The sequence below is a fragment of the Camelus bactrianus genome, chromosome 6 (assembly GCF_048773025.1).
Source record: "Camelus bactrianus isolate YW-2024 breed Bactrian camel chromosome 6, ASM4877302v1, whole genome shotgun sequence".
NCBI lineage: Eukaryota > Metazoa > Chordata > Mammalia > Artiodactyla > Camelidae > Camelus > Camelus bactrianus.
This window is the reverse complement of record NC_133544.1, coordinates 67,179,838-67,200,923: the sequence shown is the minus strand read 5'-3', so window position 1 is coordinate 67,200,923 and position 21,086 is coordinate 67,179,838. Positions and strand designations below refer to the sequence as shown.

Sequence of the window (21,086 nt, the reverse complement as noted above, 5' to 3'; positions counted from 1 at the left end):
TAGTGTCTTGCCTTAGCACACCATTTACCTGTCGCCTCGGCCTTCTGATTGTCACTGCTGTGTCCCAGCCCTGGGTGAGAGTCTGTGTGGATCAGGCTCCACACTGGAGCAGCCAGGAGAGGGCTGAGGACTAGGTCACTTCCAGGATTATCATATTCTCAGGAGGAGCCGTGAGACTATTTGAATATCTGGCTGGCAGTAGCTCTGTTTCCACCAGATCACTAGTAGAAGAGGGGGAGCATTTGGTATCATTACCTTAAAAATTCTCCTAAGGAGTGAACAGCATGGTTGCAGTCTCTAATCTCTGCAGATAACTGTGTGCAAATGACTAAAATAATTTTGCTTCAAAAGTATACAGCAGCCGTGCGAGAGGTTTCACGTGGGATTCAACACACAGGCAAGTTAAAGGCATCCCAGAGGCTTGGTTATTTCATACAGCATCGAGGCAAAGGTGGCTGCTTGCGGGGAGAGGCAGTCACAGGGGGAGCGGAGCAGTCCTTGGGAGGATGAGGACAGCCAACAGCCACCCCAGAGGGAGGTGGAATGTAGGAAAACAGCACAAACACGAGGGGGGTTGTGCCAACGGGTTTGCATGTCCCATGCGTACAGAGCTATAAAGGGACAGTAATTTGCACAGCTGGAGTACTGGAAAGAGAATGCACACAACTGGTTAAGTCCTAAACAGTGTGAGAAATTGTTGTTTAAAGAAGAAAGGATGACTCCTCACTCCACCCTCCCCAGTCTCTGGAAGATACACAGAGACAGGAGTGTCACACAGTACAAAGGGCTTGTATTACACAGAAACTGTTGCTCAAAGAGGGACTTACACATAGGAACAAAATTTAAAAACAAACAAACCACCACCATGTATCACAGTTTATCCAGCCAGTGGTTTTCTTTATCCCTTTGGCTATTACTTTAGATATTTTTGCTTGGAATTTTTGTTTCCTGTTTCCCGACAGCTCATTGATCTTGGTTGAGTTTGGATGATCGCAGTTTGTGGGAAATAATCTAGGCTACTTTTCTAGCTTGTTCCTCCTTAGATGGCTCTTGCATGTTGCCCATTTAATATTCATGAGAAATACACACACACACACGGTATTCTAATCTCAGAGTATATGCAGTGTGTCCCTGGAGAAGTTATATAAATCCAGGGGGAAATGTCATTATTTTAAATTAAGACACGTGATGTTTCAAATCAATCCACCTGAAACATGTAACCAAAACTCATAAACTTTAACCTAAATTTCCGATTTTAGTTTCTTATCTATATTTTCTGGAACACAAAACTGGTAGATAAACTAGTAATTTAAAAAAATATTATTTTCAATGTGATTTAGAAGTAGCTCTTAAATCTATATATTCCATCAGTCCCTTCCTCGCCCTACCTCAATCAGAAAGCACTTTAAAGCATAACCACGCAGGGTGCAACCGGTCAGATGTATTGTCTCTGTTATTCAGCAGTTCACAGTTAAGGCGGTCAACGACGGTAACCCTGACAAGCACAGAGAGAACTCAGACGAGTACAAAGGACAAATCTGGGTTCCATGGGACCACAATTACCTGCTGGAGCAAAGAAGAGTCTTTAGAAGTTGGTCTTTAAAACATGCTTTACCCTCTTAGGGAAAAAACTCAACTCTACGGATTCATAGTAGATTAAAATATGCCAGCAGACGCCTTCCTGGCAGTGGAGGTCCACCTGATCTTCAGCCCCAGCGGAGGGAGCATCACTAACCCGGCCATCCAGGGACCAGAGAACAAAACATAATCCACGAGGAAGGTATGCAGGACTTAGCGCTGGGGTTTTAGAGTGAAGAATTTTATTGAAGCCAAGGGTACTGGAAAGGAGACACCCAAGTTTCCAATTCTGTCAATTTTCTGATAACTTATTCCTTAAGAGGTGTAAAATAGTTAAATCCAGACCTTAAATCGAGCAGCATTTTTACCGACAATATGAATGTGGCAGCTTCAACTTTCTCTTCTCTCATGCCTATGCCGGGGAAGTTAATTTTTGTGTTTTTCTATTCTAGTGCACTGAACCATATTTAAAGTTAAAAGATTATAAGGTTGTAGGAAAGGGCCTAGGAGAGTAGGTTACAGGCAAAAGGAGCGAGGAAGAGTCTCCATCCCAGCAAGAGCAGGGAGTGTTGAGTTCTCAGGGGACTGATGCATTACGGCTCCAATTCCAAAGAGAATACTGTAAGAGAAGTGGGGTAGAAACTGCAGCAAAATAGGAGTTTATGTGCTAAAAGACGAGTATGAACATGAGAATCGGTTGGTAGGGTGGGTCTGCGAGGCCACTATTTTCGAGGCTGTTTACACGGAGAAATAAGGATACTTCCTTAGAGAGAGAATGAGGAGAGTGATGAAATCTCACTCCCTGGAAACACCTTCTATCCTGAAGAATTTATAAGGACCAGAGCAAACACATTTCTATTTTGCTATTTGCCTGACCCCTAAAGGCAACACTGATCCCTCTTCTGAGGGCAAGCACTAATGGTCAGCTTCACAAATCTTGAGGACTAAGTCAAATAAAAGCCAGAACCTATTGGTTAAGACTCAAGACATCAAGGGACATGAAACTGAGGAACAATCAATTACACTCTGTGGTCACCTGCCTCCAGGATGGCCACCATCTATTCTTTCCGTCCTGGTAGATGTGCACTGCACTTCATTGAGAGGTAGGGTGCATTGCTCCATGCTTTTGAAAATGGGCTGGCTTGTGACATCTCTGACCAAAAGTGACGTGATGACTTATCCCTAGCCTTTAAGAGGATTAGCAATTTCTGCCTTTGTTGAGGGGGAACATCTGCTCTGGAAAGATTCGCCAGTCACTATATAAGAAGTCCAACCACCCAGAGACCATTACGCTGTGAGGAGGACCAAGCCATGTGGAGAGACTGCATGGATGAGGAGATGTCCAGCCACCCACAAAGTGTGCCATCCATGCCAGCCCAGGATCCAGACATGTGTATGAATTAACTCATCAGATAATTCCAAATCCAGTCACCTTCTGACACAAACCTCATGGGAAACCCAGAGTAAGAACCACCCAGTTGAATGTAATCAACCCACAGAACTGAGATGGACAGTAATAAACTGTTATTTTAAGCTACTAAGTTTTGAGGTGCTGGTTAAACAGTAACAGATAACCAGGCTACACCATATGGATTCTTAATGCCAACAGGCTACAGTCTCCACTTGCAGATATAAATTCCAGAGGCAAAGACTGTGTTCATCTTGCTCATCATTGTATCAATAGCAAGTAGCAGAGTGTGCCTGGAACAGAGTAAAACCTTAATATCTAATGAACAGTTTGCACAGCTCTATCTGTACTAGTATGGGAAAAGAAGGACTCACAGTAAACAAATTATCTGAGATGGATCTAAATCTAACTTTGCTTAAGAAATGTAAGTCACAGCAAAACACAAGAGAACACAAGGGGAGGCAGACAGCAAGTATATATGCATATTACCATGTTAGCTCTTGTACTAGGTGGCTGACATGTGTTTGCTGATTTGATCATGACAATGACCTTATGGTACTGGTATTATTACTTCTGTCTTTGAGATGAGAGACCTCAGCCTTGTTTGGATGAAATAAGTTTCCTAAGGTGAGATAGTTAGGCAAGGGATTTGAACTCAGGTTTATGTAATTCTAAAGCCAGCTCTCTTTCCACTACAGTCTCCCAGGAGACTACAACAGGAACAATAAGAAAACAATTTGAAAGAGGTGCCAAACCCATCCCTTGAATCTCACCCAGGACCATCTAGCTCCATTAATTGCTGTCAACATGTTGGAACCTATTTTACCACATGAAGCTCAGACCAATTACCATTAATGCCACAGCCATGACTACAAACTAGGAATCAAAGCCAGCGAAGCTTAAGTTTAAGAAAGCAAGTGATCACGCACATATATTATGTTAGCAATTAGGCTTAATCCTAGAGTCATGAAACCAAAGGGAAGATATTAAGGGAAGAACAGTAACCTCCTGGGAGGAATAGCAATTTCAAATATAGTTTTATTTTTAGTGGATTTCTGCATTCAACCTACTTGAATATATTATGCACCCTTAGAATTATTACATTAAAATTACTCATCCCACATTTCATTTATTTCAGAAGGAACTGGGATGGGATGATGAGCTCAGCAGGCAGATGGTTTGTTCATTTCAATGAATAATTTGAATGTCAACAAGTCGATAGATGATAGGAAGAGAGGGGAAGTGGTAAATTAAAAACGTCCTGATGCCAGACTCTAAGATGGAGCGAGGATGTGCTATCACGGACCAACGCTTCAAGAAGCTAAGCACTTAGCCTTTGCTGATTTTATGAAATGCCATGAACTGACATATATTTCCTATAGTGAAAAAAAAAAAACCAACCCACAAACCACTGTTTACCGCTGTTAAAAACAGTTATGATCTACTCAAATACACAGTTTTTATTTCTGAAGAAAAAGAGTAGGAATCAATATAAAACTTACACAAACACAGAAAGAGAAAGGCAGATACAGTTCTTCTCAATTCAAAAGATTAACAAAATGATTAAGGCATTAAATGATCACATTCTCTAGCCTCAGTTTGCAACCTTTCAAAGTCTCATCTTTCTCCCATCTGCTAGAAAGTAGAGTTTCAATGTTCTGGCAATTAACAGTTATCAAGGATAGTTAAAGTTGTTTGCTCTAGTGGTACTCGTTGTCATTTTCAATCACTTTTAGCCACTGAAACAAGGCACTTGGACTGTTTGTGAGTCCCAAGGATCACGTGTTTGCACTTCCACTCAGTGGCCCCTAGGTGGTAATACTGTTGATTTGGGTTGCCACGAAGGTATGTCATCTTTGATGGAATTATGCAAATACTTTCTATCATTAAGATGTAATTATAGAAATTACAATTATACTTTAAAATTAAAATTTTAATGGCAGAAAAATACTGTAGAAAAGCTCGTGCATATCTGGTGCCTTTTAACTTACGTTCACTCTGCTTCCCAGATTCTTCCTCTAATTGCATATGTGATGGTCTACAAAAAAAGGAAGCTTCAGGTCTTAGGGAAATCCAGCTTACAGTCTTTGCTTTTGACTTACTTTTAGAGGAGATGACTAGATGAACATGATTTTCTCCCTGATACTTAAGACATTTTACTGTAATTATTTAATTTTTGCCATTTGAACTTGGAACAGCAGCTATTCACACTGTTGGGAAATAAGACTTCTGTGACTGGCTTTCTGAGCTCCATCCTCTGAACCTTCTGATAAAATTGTGGGAAGATGCCTGAGAATGTAACAGTAACTGATACATACAGTGCCAGGCTCTGTGCTAAGTGCTCCACGTACATTATCTCATTCAGTCCTGGGCTCCCACTAGTGCTGCACAATTCTTCCTGAGCAGAATGAACCCCACAGAAGAAACAGACCTGTATTTTTTGAAAGAATGAAGAGATCTTTCCAGAGTTGTACGTGATCTGCAAGACCACATATTATATAATACATATTCTGTGCAATAACTCCCAGAAGGCATTATAGGTGTTAAGTTCTTCCAACATGAAGACAATAACTGAGTAATTCAGAGAGAAGTCATGTGATAGCAATCAATCACTGATGAAAACCTCAATGACAGTTGTCAAGAATCCAAAGAGGAAGTCGTGGCTGAGGCAGCAATTTCACAAAGCAATTTATCATGAAAAACAACTATTATGCAAGAATGCAGAGCTCAATACCGATTCCATAAAATACTTAACTACTTGTCACCACAATTCTTTCCAAAATACAAATGAAACTTGTTAACTGTTGGGGGAGGTAGAACGGGGTCTCTATCAGGACTCCAGGAATGGGAGTTGCTGGGGTTAAGCTATGGTGGATGAGTCTGCTATTCTCACGTTTTTCTCATTTAGACAGTAAGAGGAAGTCTTATTTCAAGTTAGCCACCAGAGTCTTGGGACACAGAAAAAGTAAATGATTTCCCAAGTTTTTAGAATGGCAACGTACCAACGTTGGGATTAACGTACCAACACTGGGATTAAGATCACACTGACCTTGAGTAAGTTACTGAAATTCTTATACTCAGTTTCCTTAATTGGAAAGTTAGGGATAAAAAATCAGCCTCAAATCACTGCTGCAAAGATTAAATGAAGTACTGCATTTTAACTGTTGAAGTCAAGAAGCTTTCTGAAGATCAATCAAAATAGCAGGGTAAAAGGACACAGAGCTCACCACCCCACCCCAACACATCAAAAATACATCTGCACGTGGATTTCAATCCTCATTGAAAACTAACTGGAAACTGGCAGAAGGACTCTTGTACAACCAAGGCTGAAAGAAAGATAACATGTGTAATTGCGTAGGAAGGGAAGAAAAGTGATTGGCTTGGGACCTGTGCTCTTGAGAAGGAATGCAGAGAAAATGGGAGATTGCACTGGTGGACACCCATTCTGGGAAGTGAGCAAGCTGAACACAGACTGTCCCACTGCTGGAGTCCTACTGGGGGAGATGAGCCCTCTTGGCTTGTTGGAGGCCTGCTGGGACAACAGGAGCACAGCACTGGATCTGGGGCAGCCATGACCAGGGAGAAGACTTGACCATGCGACGGAGAGGTGACCTGATCCTGTGGCAAAGCCTGGGCGGGTGGGCCGGCAGTGGCCATTGTTGGCACTTACTCAAGCAGTGCATCAGAAGCCACCCAGACCTCTGACTGCAGCACTCCACCTCAGCTCACCTGCTGATGATACATGCTCAGAGTCAACTGTGGACCCCAGCCTGCCTGCTGTGTGGCTCCACAACAGGCTGGTAGAAACTGGGGTCAGTGATTGGCTGTGAGGGACAAAGGGGACTTGCACCCAAGGCTGTGCTGTGTGTAGTGAGGGAAACAATTGTGGGTGCCTGCACAGGCAGAGCATCAGAGTCAGCTCAGGCCCCTGTGACCAATGAGCTGAGAGCCTGCATGGACCCTACTTGCTTCAGCACCCCACTCTGGGGCAAGGGCCCCAGTGCAGGGAGAGAGGAAAACACACACTTAGAGGGAAGAAGCCAGCTCAGGCCCAACCCTTAGGGCTTCTGCTCCAGCTACTTGGGACCAGATCTTGCCACCAATAGGGTGGTGATGACCACTGAGCAGAGGGGAAGTCCTGCCTCACTTCCAGCTCCAGCTCTAGCCCCTCCATCCCCAGCCTCACCCCCTACTCAAGGTGATAGCTGCCAGCACACCCTGGGGAAAGATATGACTTGTCTCCAGGTCAGACCCAGCTCTCCCACCAAAGGCATCTGGCACATGCAGTCTGTAAAGGATGCTCTCACATAAGAACACACCTTCAAAACTGTAATAGGTACCTGTCTCACAAAAATTCTCACAGACAGAAAAGGCAGAGAAATTGCTCTAGATTGAAAAAGCAAAAGAAAAATCCCTGAAAAAATAAACAATGAAACAGAAATAAACAATTTACCAGAAAAAGAATTCAAAGCCTTGGTAATAAAAAATGTTAGGGAACAGATGCACACCATGAAAATTTTAGGAAGGAACTAGAAAATATAAAAAAGACCCAATCAGAAATGAAGAATTCAACAGCTGAATTAAAAAAGTCACACTAGATGGAATGAGTAACAGACTAAATGATACAGAAGAACACCTAAGTGATCTGGAAGATAGAATAATGAAAATCATCTAATCAGAACAGCAGAAAGAAAAACAAATGTTAAAAAATGAGAACAGTTTAGGAGATCTCTGGGAGAACATTAAGCAAACCAACATTGACACGATAAGGGTCCCAGAAGGAGAGAGAAGGATCAAAAAAGTATTTGAGGACATTATGGCTGAAAACTTCCCAAACCTGAAGAAGGAAACAGATACCCAGGGGCAGGAAGCACACAGGGTCCCAAACAAGATGAATCCAAACAGAGCTACACCAAGACATGTCATAATTAAAATGGCAAGAGTTAAAGGGAACTCTAAAAGGAGCAAGAGAAAAACAAAAAGTCAAAAAAAAAAAAAAAAAAAAAGGGGGGGGGAGGAATCCTCAAAGCTATCAGCTGATTACTGAGTGACACAATTTATTCAGAGCACTGAAGGCGAAAACCTGTCACTTAGGATACGCCACCCAGCAAGAGTATCATTTAGAGCAGAAGGAGAGATGGAGAACTTCTGAGATAAGCAGAAACTAAAGGAGTTCACCAGTGCTAACCCTATCCTGAAACAAATGTTGAAGGGTCTTTTCTAAGTGGAAAAGAAATAATCCACCGGAAAGAAAAATATTCCACTAGGAAAGGCAAATATATAGTAAGACCTGAGGACCAACCTCTTAAGCCAGTACAAAGAGTGAAAGACAAAAAATTCAAAAACAACTATAATTATAACAACCAATTAAGGGGTAAACATGAAGATGTAAATTATAACATCAAAAACACAAAATGTGGGGGAGGGGAGTAAAAAAATGTAGATCTGTTAGAATGTGTTTGAACTTAAATGACTACCAGTTTTAAACAAGTAGATATATTTATAACTCAACATATATGATGAATCCTGTGGTAACCACAAAACCTACAGTAGATACACAAAAACTAAAAAGAAAGGAACACAAGTATACTAGTAAAGAAAACCATCAGACCAAAAGAAGAATCCTCCCAAATCCCTGTCTGCACTGAAACCCAAGGGAAAATTTCAACCAATTGGTATTTCTCATGGAGGGAGATGGTGGGACAATAACCACACTCTAAAAATAAGACACTGTATTTTATCAATGCCTTATAGTTCACATGGTAGTTTCACATGACCTCACGTGATCTTCATATTGACACTATGCAGGAAATATTACTATTCCCATTTTACAGAAAAGGAAAAAAAGGCTAAGAGAAATTTTAAAAACTTGCCCCGAATCACACACAGAAGTGGTGAAGCCAGGGTTCCAACCTAGGTCTTCTAACTTCAAGCACAGTGCTCTGCTACATTCTGAATAGTTAAAAAAAAAACAAAACCCAAATAATTTTAACTGAAAAGTGTACATGTAGCCCTGATAGGAAGATTAAATAGCACGATTCTATCTCGGTATGATGACTAAAACTTCAGAAGTCACTAAAACCCTGCTTCTCGGGGACACAATTTAGTCTACTTCAAGGTTTTATAAAACAAGCCAATGAAATATGGAAAGAGAATTTACAAGTGGACAAGATGGTCTGTACATAGGAAGAAAGAGCCTGGCTCACTTGGCCCCATCCACTGCTTCTACCTGGGATGTTTCTCCTCATGGGAAAAGGGTCATTGTAGTTGTGGCCCCATAATCTCAAAGGGTCTTGGATTCTGCCACAAAGAAAGGGAAAAGAAGGCATCACATTGACACCAACTCCACCACCATGAGATGGGCCCTAGTAATACTTTACTGCTTACGTGGTTAAAGTCCCTACTCAAAGTGATAACAATGTTAAGGAACCATCCGTGTTCCACTAAAGCATCTCTGTCTCATAAGCTCGGAGCTGTTGCCGAGTTCGTGTGTGTGTTTCTGAATCTCTGCTGCGCTAGACAAGACCCAGATAGAGTTATCAATCCATACCCTACACTTCCCTCCAAACCCAACCACCACCATCTCTCTTTCACCTGTACGTAGTTCAGAGACATTGTTTAAAGACAGGAAACAAAGCCTTTCTTTCAAAAATTAGAGTTAAGGTTTCAGATCCAAACACCCATGGGAGAGATTAGATCCTAATAATGGTCTTGAGGTGGAAACGACTGATGACTGGACCCATACTAGTGTTAGGTTTAGAAGACGTTGTGTGCTGGGGTAATCTGAGAGGTCGATCCTTACTCTCATCCTGTCTGTTTAGGAAAGAGCCCATCAAAACACCTAAGACGTCTGTGTAATGAAGAAGTAAGAGGACCCAAATGAAATGGAGAACAGGATTGTAAGGCAACAGGGAACAAAGGATGAAGAAAGGACAGAACATTGTCCATTTTAGAGCAAGAGGTCTCTTCATGGACACTTCAGTTACAGACATCACAAGAGAGTGACAGAACCATGAGCAACATGAACAGAGGCAATGTAAGTCCAGGAGAAATAACTTGAGGGGGTATGTGTGCGCGCGTATGTGTGGGCAGGATCTTACTGTCTGGGGCTGTTGGGAAGGGATGTAGAGGAGGAGGACCCCAAGGAAAGAAAGCAGGGTACTAGCTCATAGAGCTGGCTCTCCATTCATGAGGGAAGGAAAGTACAGGAGGCCCTCGAAAGTCTTTCTAAGCCATCCAATCTGACACCCACAGGAGGGAAAGAAGCTGTGAGTGGGAACATTTAATTTCCAGTTCTTTGGAAATTAAACCTAAAGGGCTAGGTTCAGCAGGCCAAGGGACCCCAAATGAGACCACAATGGGGAAGCCCTAAAAGGGGAAGCAATCTTGAGAGAAAAAATTTTATCGCAAACACCATAGACAGTTGATAAGATAGCTTTTCTCACCTTGCAAGGATTAATGCTCTGTTACTTCAGTGACCTGGAAATCACAACTGATTATCTTAATTCTTGGCCATTTGATGTTCTTTGGAGGCATCCCGGCTGGTTCTTTTTAGAATAGTGACGTACACAAGAACTCACTTTGGCCCATGCAGAATGTGTGTTCCCCCAGTCATAGTTTGTCCTTCCACAAGCTCTAAAGAATGTAAGAATCAGTTCCTTCCACAGGTCACACTGTCCAGATCGCTGTAACCTAAAAGCTTGAATACGGTGACTCAGATGGTTTTCTTTCTACATTCTGGGGGTTGAAGTGATTATCTAATAACTACTCCTATTCTCCTGTTTACTAGGGTTCAGTTATCAACTGAATCTGAGCTAAATCTAATCTGAGCTAAATATTTATTAAGAATGGATTATACACATATCTTCAAAATAGATAGATGTCTTGATATCGAGGGGACCTGACCACAGGCATGCATTGTAGACCAAAAATGCATCTTACCAGATTCTGGCATGATTTACACAACACTAAAAGGATTTAAATAGGAAACCCATGTGGGGGAGAGGGAAGCCTGAGGCTCTTTGTTCATTAATTCAAAAAATGATTATTAACACCTATTATGGACCAGGCTAAGCCTGTATCATGTCAAGATGAGAAAATGAATAGGTCCAGACAGTTCCAGCTATCAGGGGTACACAGCTATGCAGATAATTCTCTTTGTATTCAATGTGTGAAATCAGAGGTTTTCTTCTAAGCTTTGTAAATTTATCTACTCACTTTTTACTAGAAAACAGTTCTTGACATTAGAATATCTTTCATCCCAGCTGGTCAAGGACCCTTAGAAGATAGCTGGACAAAGGAAGACTAGCATGGCTCATTCAGATTTGCTTTGATTCGGGGCTGCTCAATGATGCCAGGTAAAACTAACGGAGAATGAGAAAAGGCCAAGGGTGGGAGGGGGCTGGTATGAGCACCAGTGTAGGTTCCAGCCCTCCCTGCCAAGGCTATAAATACAAATGACCAATTTAACAGCATGAAAAGACCACCCTAAAGATCTATACCCAGGATCTAATCAGTTGTTCTGCGCCTTCTTTCAATTACAGGATCCCTGCCATGTTTATGGAGACTTTTAATGCGAGCATCACATTTTTGAAGGCCGTATCATTATGACCATGTTTGATCTGAGGGTGGGAAATCACGGGCTCACATAATGTCTGCACAAGGTCACGCTGAACGGAGCTGTAAACTGGAATCAATAAGAGCCTACCGTGGAAAAGAAAAACCACGTAAAGAATAGGGTTCAGATGCCATGGAGATTGCAACTCTGAAAAGAGGTCCCATAAAAATGACTTTCGATTCTGCACAGGAAATGAAATTAGTTAAGATCAAGGACCAGAGTTGTGTCAAGTAACACTATTCTGAGACGGGAAGGATGATAAAAGACCCAAGGATGGACACATCATCTCCACTTGAGTGTGGCAACAGGATATGATTTACAAAGGAAAATTAATTCATCACGATGGTTAGAAGAACTGAGCTGCAGCTCAAATGAAAATTAGCCTAACCATGAATCAACTGAGTCACAACACGTGTGTGTGACTCCTCAGGCACAAAGAATGCAATTGCTTAAGACTTTGAGTGATAAGACCCTCTAGTAGAAAACGGGCTTTCCTACCAAATACTCAAGTACTGTGGAAGTACAGAAGCATCCTTCCTCAATTATGGTTATTATATTACACCCTGTGCTCAGGTACTCTGATATTTCAGGACCTTCTCTTTCTCCAGCCCCTCTCTGGGCTGTCTCATTCGTTCCTGTCACCCTCTCAAGTCTCACCCGGTGCTCTCCTATGAGGCCAATATTCTACCCGTGTGTCTCAAACGTTTATCCAATCAGCATGTGCAAATTTTGTCATTGTTTTCCATCCCAAATATGTCCTCCACGACAGTGTCCAGCCAGTTATTTGAGCATGAGAAAGGATAATTACCCTTTTCTCCTCTGTTTTTGTACTTCCCCTAGGTTACCTAGTCCTGGAACTCCTACCAGCTTTATCAGTGTGTTCCCCCCAGCTCTTTCTTATTTTTACGGGGATTGCTTTTGCTCAAGTTCTTAACCGTCCTTTGCCTGGACTGCTGTGGAAGAGCTCCACAGGCTGGCTTCCAGTCTCACTATTCCAACTCTTTTTTATGTTGTTCTTAGTTGTAATATATTTACTAACAACAACAAAAAGCAAAATGATCCCAACACACCAACATCAAAACAAACCAACCCAACAAAACCTTGTCACTCCCACCCACACTATTTTTCAAAGGCTCTTGGATGCCTCTAAGAGAAAGTTCGAATTCTTCAGCAAGTCATACTGTGACCCTCCTCTCCTTCTGGGTCTTGTGTTCCTTCCATGTGCCCTAGAGCCACACCAAGTCTCTTACCACTCCCCTAAAACACATCACGCCTTTCATCCTGAGATTTGCAGTGTTTTCCTCTACCTGGAATTCCCTTCATAACTTGCCTGCTGAGAATTCCTAATCTTCAGTGTCCTCATCGGTACAACGGGGTGATAAAAGTGTTTACTTCAGATGGTTGGATGAAGACTAAGGAAAATGATCGGCTCCCCATGGTGCCAGGCATATAGAAGCAACCACCAAACGTGAGCAATCATTGTCACCACTGTCAATGTCATCATCTTTGGTTTGGTTTTTTTTTTTTTCCACTCAGATCTGAACAAAAACTTCTCCTTTGCTCAAAGTCTTCTCTGACTTCCTGGAAGTGTCAGTCATTCCTCCTCTCTGAGCCTGTATGTCTAATTATAGCACTGCATTACATCCATTTAAAATTGATGGAATTTTTATATTTCATCACCACTGATACTGGGGTACATCTAATAATCTGACATGCCATGATTTAATTGGCAGCAATTTTTCTTTCTTAGTAGTACTTGGAATAATGGCATTTCTTATAAATGAATGGCGCCTTAGATGAGATACTATACTTAAACTGTATGATAAAACTTGATTATCTAGGATGGAAGCATATTTATAGTAGACGGGAAATCCTACAGTTTCTATGAATCAGTGAATCATCTCCAAAAAAAAGGGACCACTACTTGGAACTCCATAGTAGCCAAGGGATATTGCATTGGGATACACTGCAACTTGGAAAGGCCCCCACCCCCTGAACCACAGAGGAGCAGCCTGATGGAGTAGCATGCTGTCACCTCCTTCAGTTAAGCACCCACGCCTGAGAGCCAAACGACGACCAGACCCAGAGCAAAAGTGGGGAGGGCTAGCTCATGATACTGCCTTCCAATAACCCAGGGTTCAAGTTGCAATGGTAGAGCAGTAACATGCAGAGGAGAATGAGGGGATGAGATGGGGGAGGCCAAGGGACAGTACTTCTAGACAGCCCTGTCCAACAGAAATATAATGCAAGTGACAGATACGATATTAAATGTTCTAGTAGCCATGCTTAAAAGTGAAAAGAAACAGGTTAACTAACATTAATAACATATTTTGCTCATTTAACCCAATATATTAAAAATGTTATTTTACCATGTAACCAATATAAAAAAGCAGAAATGAAGTATTTTATATTTTCTTGGTTCTGCCTTCAAAATCCGGTGTGTGTTTGTTCTGCACAGCACACCTCAGTTTGGATTAGCCACATTTCAGCTGCTCAGTGGCTGTGTGTGGCTCATGCCTGCCCTACCGGGTAGCACAATTCTAGACTGTTCTTTGACCAGCTAAGTTCAGTAATGAGTCAGTAGTCACAGGTATTTCAACAGTGGCTCCTTTCACCACACAATACCTGGGAATGTTTCAGACTGACTTAAAATTTAAAATTCTTTATAGAATGGTAATTGTCCTTCGAATCCTTTTTGTGTCTCCTTTTGGTTAACTTGGTCTTAATCATAATTTGAGATTATTCCTATGTCCTTTCCATCTTCCTTTCACTCTGTTGGGTAAAGGAGAGGTGACTCCTTTATTCAATTGTAGACTTTTCCCCAATAGGACAGTCCTTAGGGGAGGGATGTATACAAGGACCATATACAAGGAGTATATGATTCATTTTAGGAGTCCCAGTGTCTATCACAGTGCCTGATACATAGCAGGCTCTGAAGAAATATCTTTGAATATACATTAAAAGGTGAACTGAGCTTGAGAATAGTGGTTCTCTACCTGGGCTGCACCCTGGAATCACCAGGGGAATAAGGAAAAATGGTGATGCCTGGACCCACACTCAGAGATGCTGGTGGTAGGTCTGGAATTTGGTGGAGGTGTTGAAATCTTAAAAAAAATCTCCCCCAGGTGACTCTAGTGTGCGGCCAGGGCTGAGAACCACTGATCTAGGGCTTTCTCAGGACAGCTTACTGGGGCCACATCCCTGCCTCTGGGACACGAAGTCCAGTTTGCCTCAACTTCAATTACCTCTTCTCAGAAGAGATCAACAATTTTTTGGAAACCTTGTAGAGAAGTTTACACGTAACTCCAAACAGTGTTCTATAAATGCCTTTTCCAAGGCATGGAAGAGGAATTTCAATGTTCTAAATCTATTCATACTTATCTTTTTTTTCCCACAAAAAGAATAAAGTTCACAATACAGGTGTTTTAAAATGCTGAAAGAGAAAGGATTACAAGGCCATTACAGCATAAGGCAGATAGTACCCAGATAGACACATTGCAGAATTTCCTAGATATAGAACAATAGCAATTAAAAATAGAAATGGAATCTAATTACACATGAGCCTAATTTCAAGTTAGTTATACATATCTCAGAAGTATAAATTGGGGGTCAGCAAAGGGAAATACTTCATGCTGTTCTTCAGGCCATCTTGGTTATATTTATAGGACATAATCATAAAGCAATCCATCTAGTTTAATAAGTCATACACAGAGCCCACCTAATTTTAGTCACAGACCCCGTAAGTGCTGGTATCACTGTGTGCTCTCTAAATGATACCTTGCCTGATGACGTTACTTCCGTTACTTCCATCGTATCTGAAGTTCAGCCGTGGCCAAGGTTGAACTGTGAGCTCTGCCTCAACACAAATGAGCCCTCATCCAGGACGGGGGAGCAGTGATCTCTGCACCAAGGGACCAGCTGGAATGAAGTTCCTCTGACTCACTGACTGACAATTTCCCCGCCAACTCCCAAGGTGCCTTGGCCATACTTTATGGACTTACCCTGCTTAATAATCTTTGGTTGATGGTGTGGTATCATGTGGCCTTATTAACAAATAAAAACAGCATGTTGATATACCCCCAAAGACTCCTATGTGCATTTCTTCTGACTTACTAGCAAAAACAGAAGAGCCCTCTGACTACCCAACACTTCTTTTCCCCTTTATTGAGATGTAATTGACATATAATATTGTATTAGTTTCAGGTGTACAACATAATGGTTCAATATATGTATATATATTGTGAACTGGCCATCACAATAAGTCTAGTTAACATCCGTCACCATGAACAGTTAAACAAATTTTTTCTCTTGGGATGAGAACTTTTAAGATCTACTCTCTTAGCAACCTTCAAATACACAATACAGTATTGTTAACTAGCGTCACCAGCCTGTATATAACATCCCCATGACTTATTTATCTTATACCTAGAAATTGTGACCCACATTTATTTTTGTTTCACATCTTAGACTCAAGTTGAGAAATCAGGATAGGAAATATCCAAAAGGCATTAAATATTCACGTTCACTACCAGTGATCAACAATAGTTCCCTATTCCTGCCAAAACCATGGAGGAAGGAACAAAACTTGGTAAGATTTTCAAATAAGTACTGGGTCTCCTGCATATCACTTCCATCTGCGAACCCCATGGCGCTGATGGGTGCCAAGTGACTGGATGTGTGACATTCACCTGGCCCCAATTTTCCTTTCTGAAAAGGAATAGAAAATGCAACACAAGTTTCCCAGTTGCTATACTCGTAAAGCCAGAAAAGCACCGTCCGCCTGCACAACTGCACATGCCTTGTATGGACGTCGCCTGTCAGTTAACATGCACCGAGGATCCCCTTGGGATCCATGAAAAGACAAAGGGAAAGCCTTCCCTCACACAATTTACAAGAGCAGGAGTAATGTTGAAGGATTTAAAATATGAAAGCAGATTTGAAAGGTGATTTAAAGGCTGCAGGACAACTCCATCCACCCTGAGTGCATATCCGCCCTGGGAAGATGGGCTGATGGAAGCACTGGAGCTGCCGGTGCTCAGACAGGATGCACGTGGGTGGGTCTCAGAGAAAGATTGGGGAAGGAAGGGCGTTTCAGAGTGTCCCGCACATACAGCTGACACGGCTCCTACCTTTCTGGAAGAACTCTTCAAGTCTGTCCTTGAACGGCTGCAGATACTCCTTCGGCGACTCCTTACACACCACCGCCATCTGCTTCTCACTTGCTGTGAAGAGAAGGTGGCCATTAGACTTTCTCAAGGACTCGGATTTGCTGAACTTGTGCTCTGTGCTCTGCACTTGGGTATTAACAGTGCAAAATTCTTAACAATCGCCGGTTATCCAAATTACAGGAGAAAAAGCAAAAACAAAGAAAAATAATTAGCTCACTCTACACTTTTTTTTTTAAGAATAGGGAAATGCATCACCTCGAACTTTTTTTTTTTTTTTTTTTTTAAGAGCAGCAAAACCTCTGACTTGGGACAGGTAAGTTACGCTGCTTTGGGTCTCTCAAAAATAAAGAGAGGCAAAAACTACCTAGGGACTAGTCCTAGGGAATTAAAGGCTCAGACCCTCTTCAGACTCATACTCAAAAGTAGAGATTGAAACAGATTTTGCAGGAATTCCAGGGCCTGGAACCACCAAACTGGTGATTCCTCAAGGTGACACCTACGTCCCAGCATGAGAACTAACTCCAGGTTAGAGAGGACTGAATCTCTCTCCACTCCTGTTCATCTACCCTTCCCAGTAATACTCCATTAACACATGTGAAATCAATTTATGTGATTAACTTCAGACAGAATACCTAGAATTTACAATCGGTTGCTTTTTTGATAATCAAGACCCCTCAACTTAGTTCTCACTTGGTGATATGGAAACCACAATAATCCACAGTTCACCATCACAAAAGGCAAGACGCATTTCCCTGAGGTTTCTGCATGTCTGTGCCAGAGGCAGCAATGCACTGGGGAAAGAAACGCTCCGTTTCTCCAAAGCTAGAACTGAATCGTGATCACTTCTGCTCATTGATCATGGCTAGAAGTTACAGACATGTCTTTGTCGAAGAGAATATATTAAAGCACTGTATTTTCACCATACAGAAATCATGACACCTGCTTCAAAAAATAAAGGTATATTCCTGAAGGTATTTACATAAGCAAAAGGTAAGGCAGTTTGGAAGAAGACCGTTAGAAAGGATGCCTTAATTTATGTTGGGAAATTCGTATACAAGAACTTTGTGTTATAGTAACTACTATATATAAAATAGATAAACAAGGTCCCACTGTAGAGCACAGGGAACTATATTCAATACCTTGCAACAGTCTATAATGAAAAAGAATATGAAAAGGAATATATGTATACCTGAATCACTAGGCTGTACATCAGAAATTAAAACAACGCTGTAAGTCGACTATACTTCAATTAAAAAAAAAAGAAAAGCAAAAAGAACTTGGTGTTTTCAAAACTAGCATTCCTGAATGTTTACTATGTAGGCAATCCACAGGCCCGTCAGCCCTGAAGCACAGAAAATGCCAAAGAGGTCACTTAAGGGTCCCTCGAAATGACAGTTTTTCTTGTGGTATTGCCAGCTGGATTGCTGGAATCCTAGCTAACTCTGGGAGACAGTCAACTGTGTTGAAGATGAAAGCATGATGTGAGGAAACTCTGGCAAGCTACGTTCTCAGAATGCGCTACCAGGATTCCTGCCTGGGACCATGAGGCAGATCACAGGACACCAGGGTCTAAGTTCGGGCTCTTCCTATCGACGCTGTTACTTTCTTAAAATTTTTGATACTCTCTTTTGAATATCTGTGATTAGCTATTCTGATAAGCATTCCAGTGCTGTCTAGGAAACCCTGTCCATTGGGATGCAAAGATTTTCTTTCTCCCTTCCCTGCCCTTGCCCTTCCCCTTCCTTCCTACCTTCCTTCCTTCTTTCCTTCCTTCCTTTTTTCTTTTTCTTTCCCTTCGTTTCCTTCCCTTCCTTTCTTTCTTTTTTTAATGATCTATTTGACTTGGAACAAATTCCTTAAAATCAGCCAAACCTTCATTTCAAAACATTCCTTTTCCCCCCTTACATTTTCACCTTTATTTGTCAGTGTATCTGTCCTCTCTCCAATGACTACTAATAATTGTCTACTATTATCGGATTTCCCTTTACCTCTTTCCTAGGAGATGGGCCTGTGGCCAAATGATAAGCACCCACTTTTCACCACTATTCTACTCTCCAAGTGGTGACTTCAGGCTACAGTGGTATCAGAGAGGTGGGGGGACAGAGCAGACAGAACTGGAATGTGTCCTGCAGGCAGGATGAACAGGGCTGGCTGACGACACAGTCCAGGTAAGGTTGAGGGTGAGGGGGCACATGCGTGGCTGGACGTGCCATTTACCGAGATGGGGAAGGGTGGAAAGTACTGTTTTATTGCTCTGTTTGAAGGGAGAAGAGGTCAAAAGCTAACTCTGAAACTTGTTCATTGTTCTCCGGTCACTGTAATTATAAGACAAGACCATCCACTGAAAACAATGGGGGAAAGGTACAAAAGAAAGATGAAACTATTAATGGGTTCTCGTTGCTAATTCAACTAAATTTAAACTCCCAGGCCTGAGATTTAAGGCCTTTTCCATTATGGTACCATTCTATTATTCAGCTCTATTTTCCACATGTATTTGCCCAATGAAACCAAAATTATGCAGTGTTTCCAAATTAATATCAACAAGTGCTCCCAATTCCATGCCTTCAGTCAGGTGGTTCTCTGCCTATTCTGCTCTCATCCCATACCTTCCACTGCATTTGACAAAGTCCTGTTCATCCTAAAAAACCTTTTCTGAGATGCTGCTACCATCATAAAGCCTTTCCAATCCAAAGTTTTTGCATCTTTCAAATATATACCTTCCACAGAGCACTTATGTTTTGCTTTTAATTATATTTGTGTATTTATCTTAATCCCTCTGAATCATCATGCAGGTTTATTTGCTCATCCCCAAGTTTTTCCAGAGAGCACCATGCATATCTGGCTAAAGCACCAGATCTCCTCACCCTAACTAGATTCTTACATGGAGGAAGGCAGAAAAGAATTAGCAATGTTGACCCAGACTCAGAGTGGGCTTTCGAGCAGTGCAATATGACCTCCACGTCTCTCCATTCTTTGCCTTCCTTCCCAGGAGAGGTACACCAAGGGGTCCCAGTCTCTCTACTCTGCAAACACTGTGACTGTCCCAAGCCGGTTTGAAAGGGCCCAGTGTATTTTAAAGACCCTCCACATCCCAACCAAAAAAAAAAAAAAAAAAAAAAAAAAATCCACCACTTCAATCTGTAAGCCATAAGCAAGGGTAGCAAAGATGATTCTCCTGATTGAGTAGTTCTGAGGGCAGGCCTAGAAACAGGAGACGGGTCAGACACCCTTTGGAAGAGGTCTGCTTTCAAGAACTAGCATTTTTCCAAGAACTTTCATGACAATGTAAACTTTTCTGATGATTTCCAGCCGAATCTGAAAACACAGGTAGCCACATTTAGTCTCACAATACAAATTAGGAGAGTCTTTTGAACCCCTTAACTAGCCCTCTACCACATTCCAGTTCCAACAATTCCATTCCACTTATAGAGCACTATGTTTCATGAACACAAATAATAGATGCTGAGGCATGCCTGCATTTTGGTAAGAACACATAAGGGAACTTCTTCAAAGTTTCTTCTCCCTAGCCAAAGCAAAGCCCAAGGCAGAGCTTCTTTTCCCAATTACATAAGCGAAATCTCCACCTCTGCCTGAGTTACAGGGGTTGATCATTGTGGCTCCCCCTTTGTCCTGGCTGTGCGGACAGAGCCCCTGGGCTCCACCAAACTGCTCAGATTTAAGAGGCCACATAATGCTGTGGTAAAGGGCTCGTGGATGGATCGAGACCTACCTGAGCCCAGGTGGGCTGTGGCTTTTCTCATTTGCCAAACCCCTCCATGATCATAGGCATATGAGAATTTAGTGAGATAATGCATGTAAAGCAGTCTGCAGAATGCCTGGCACTAGCAAGTGGCCTCATATATATTATTTGTTGCTTTTATGACTTTGTAAAATTGGTTGGGAAACATGTCACAGCCAGCAGAGCAAGAAAGTCATGGCCAGGGATTATGTGCTACAAATTCTACGCACTATATTTATGCAAATACACCCCAGTGCAAATCTCCTGTTTGGAACAAAGAGATAATAATGATTTTTGTTCCCTTGCTGAAGTTCTACCACCCACGGTGAGAATTCACAGAGAAACTCCTGGGGAAAGACGAAGCAAACTGTGAGGCAAGTGCTCTTGGCCTCTGAGCCTCACGGTTTTGAACTAAGAAACACTGGAACCAGTGCAAACCAGGGGGAGAGCAGCTCCCCTGCTGTGCCCTGAGGTCTGCTCCGCACCCCAAAGGGCCCAGTCTCCCACGTGGCCTGTTAGAATTAAACTTCTCCCCACGATCAAAGCAGAGGGCTGCCCTCCGACTGTCTCGGCACA

The 21,086-nt window shown here is 42.1% G+C and overlaps 1 protein-coding gene across 4 annotated transcripts in view; it reads right to left on the bottom strand.

The window, feature by feature from the left end:
- The window catches only part of FMN1 (formin 1), a 361,575-nt gene that overhangs the window by 78,335 nt on the left and 262,154 nt on the right, over window positions 1–21,086 (bottom strand). For all 4 annotated transcript variants that reach the window (XM_010965320.3, XM_074365871.1, XM_074365872.1 and 1 more), the window contains one exon: window positions 16,733–16,825. In XM_010965320.3, the coding sequence (XP_010963622.2) occupies window positions 16,733–16,825 (93 nt within the window). The remainder of the gene's footprint in view (window positions 1–16,732; window positions 16,826–21,086) is intronic.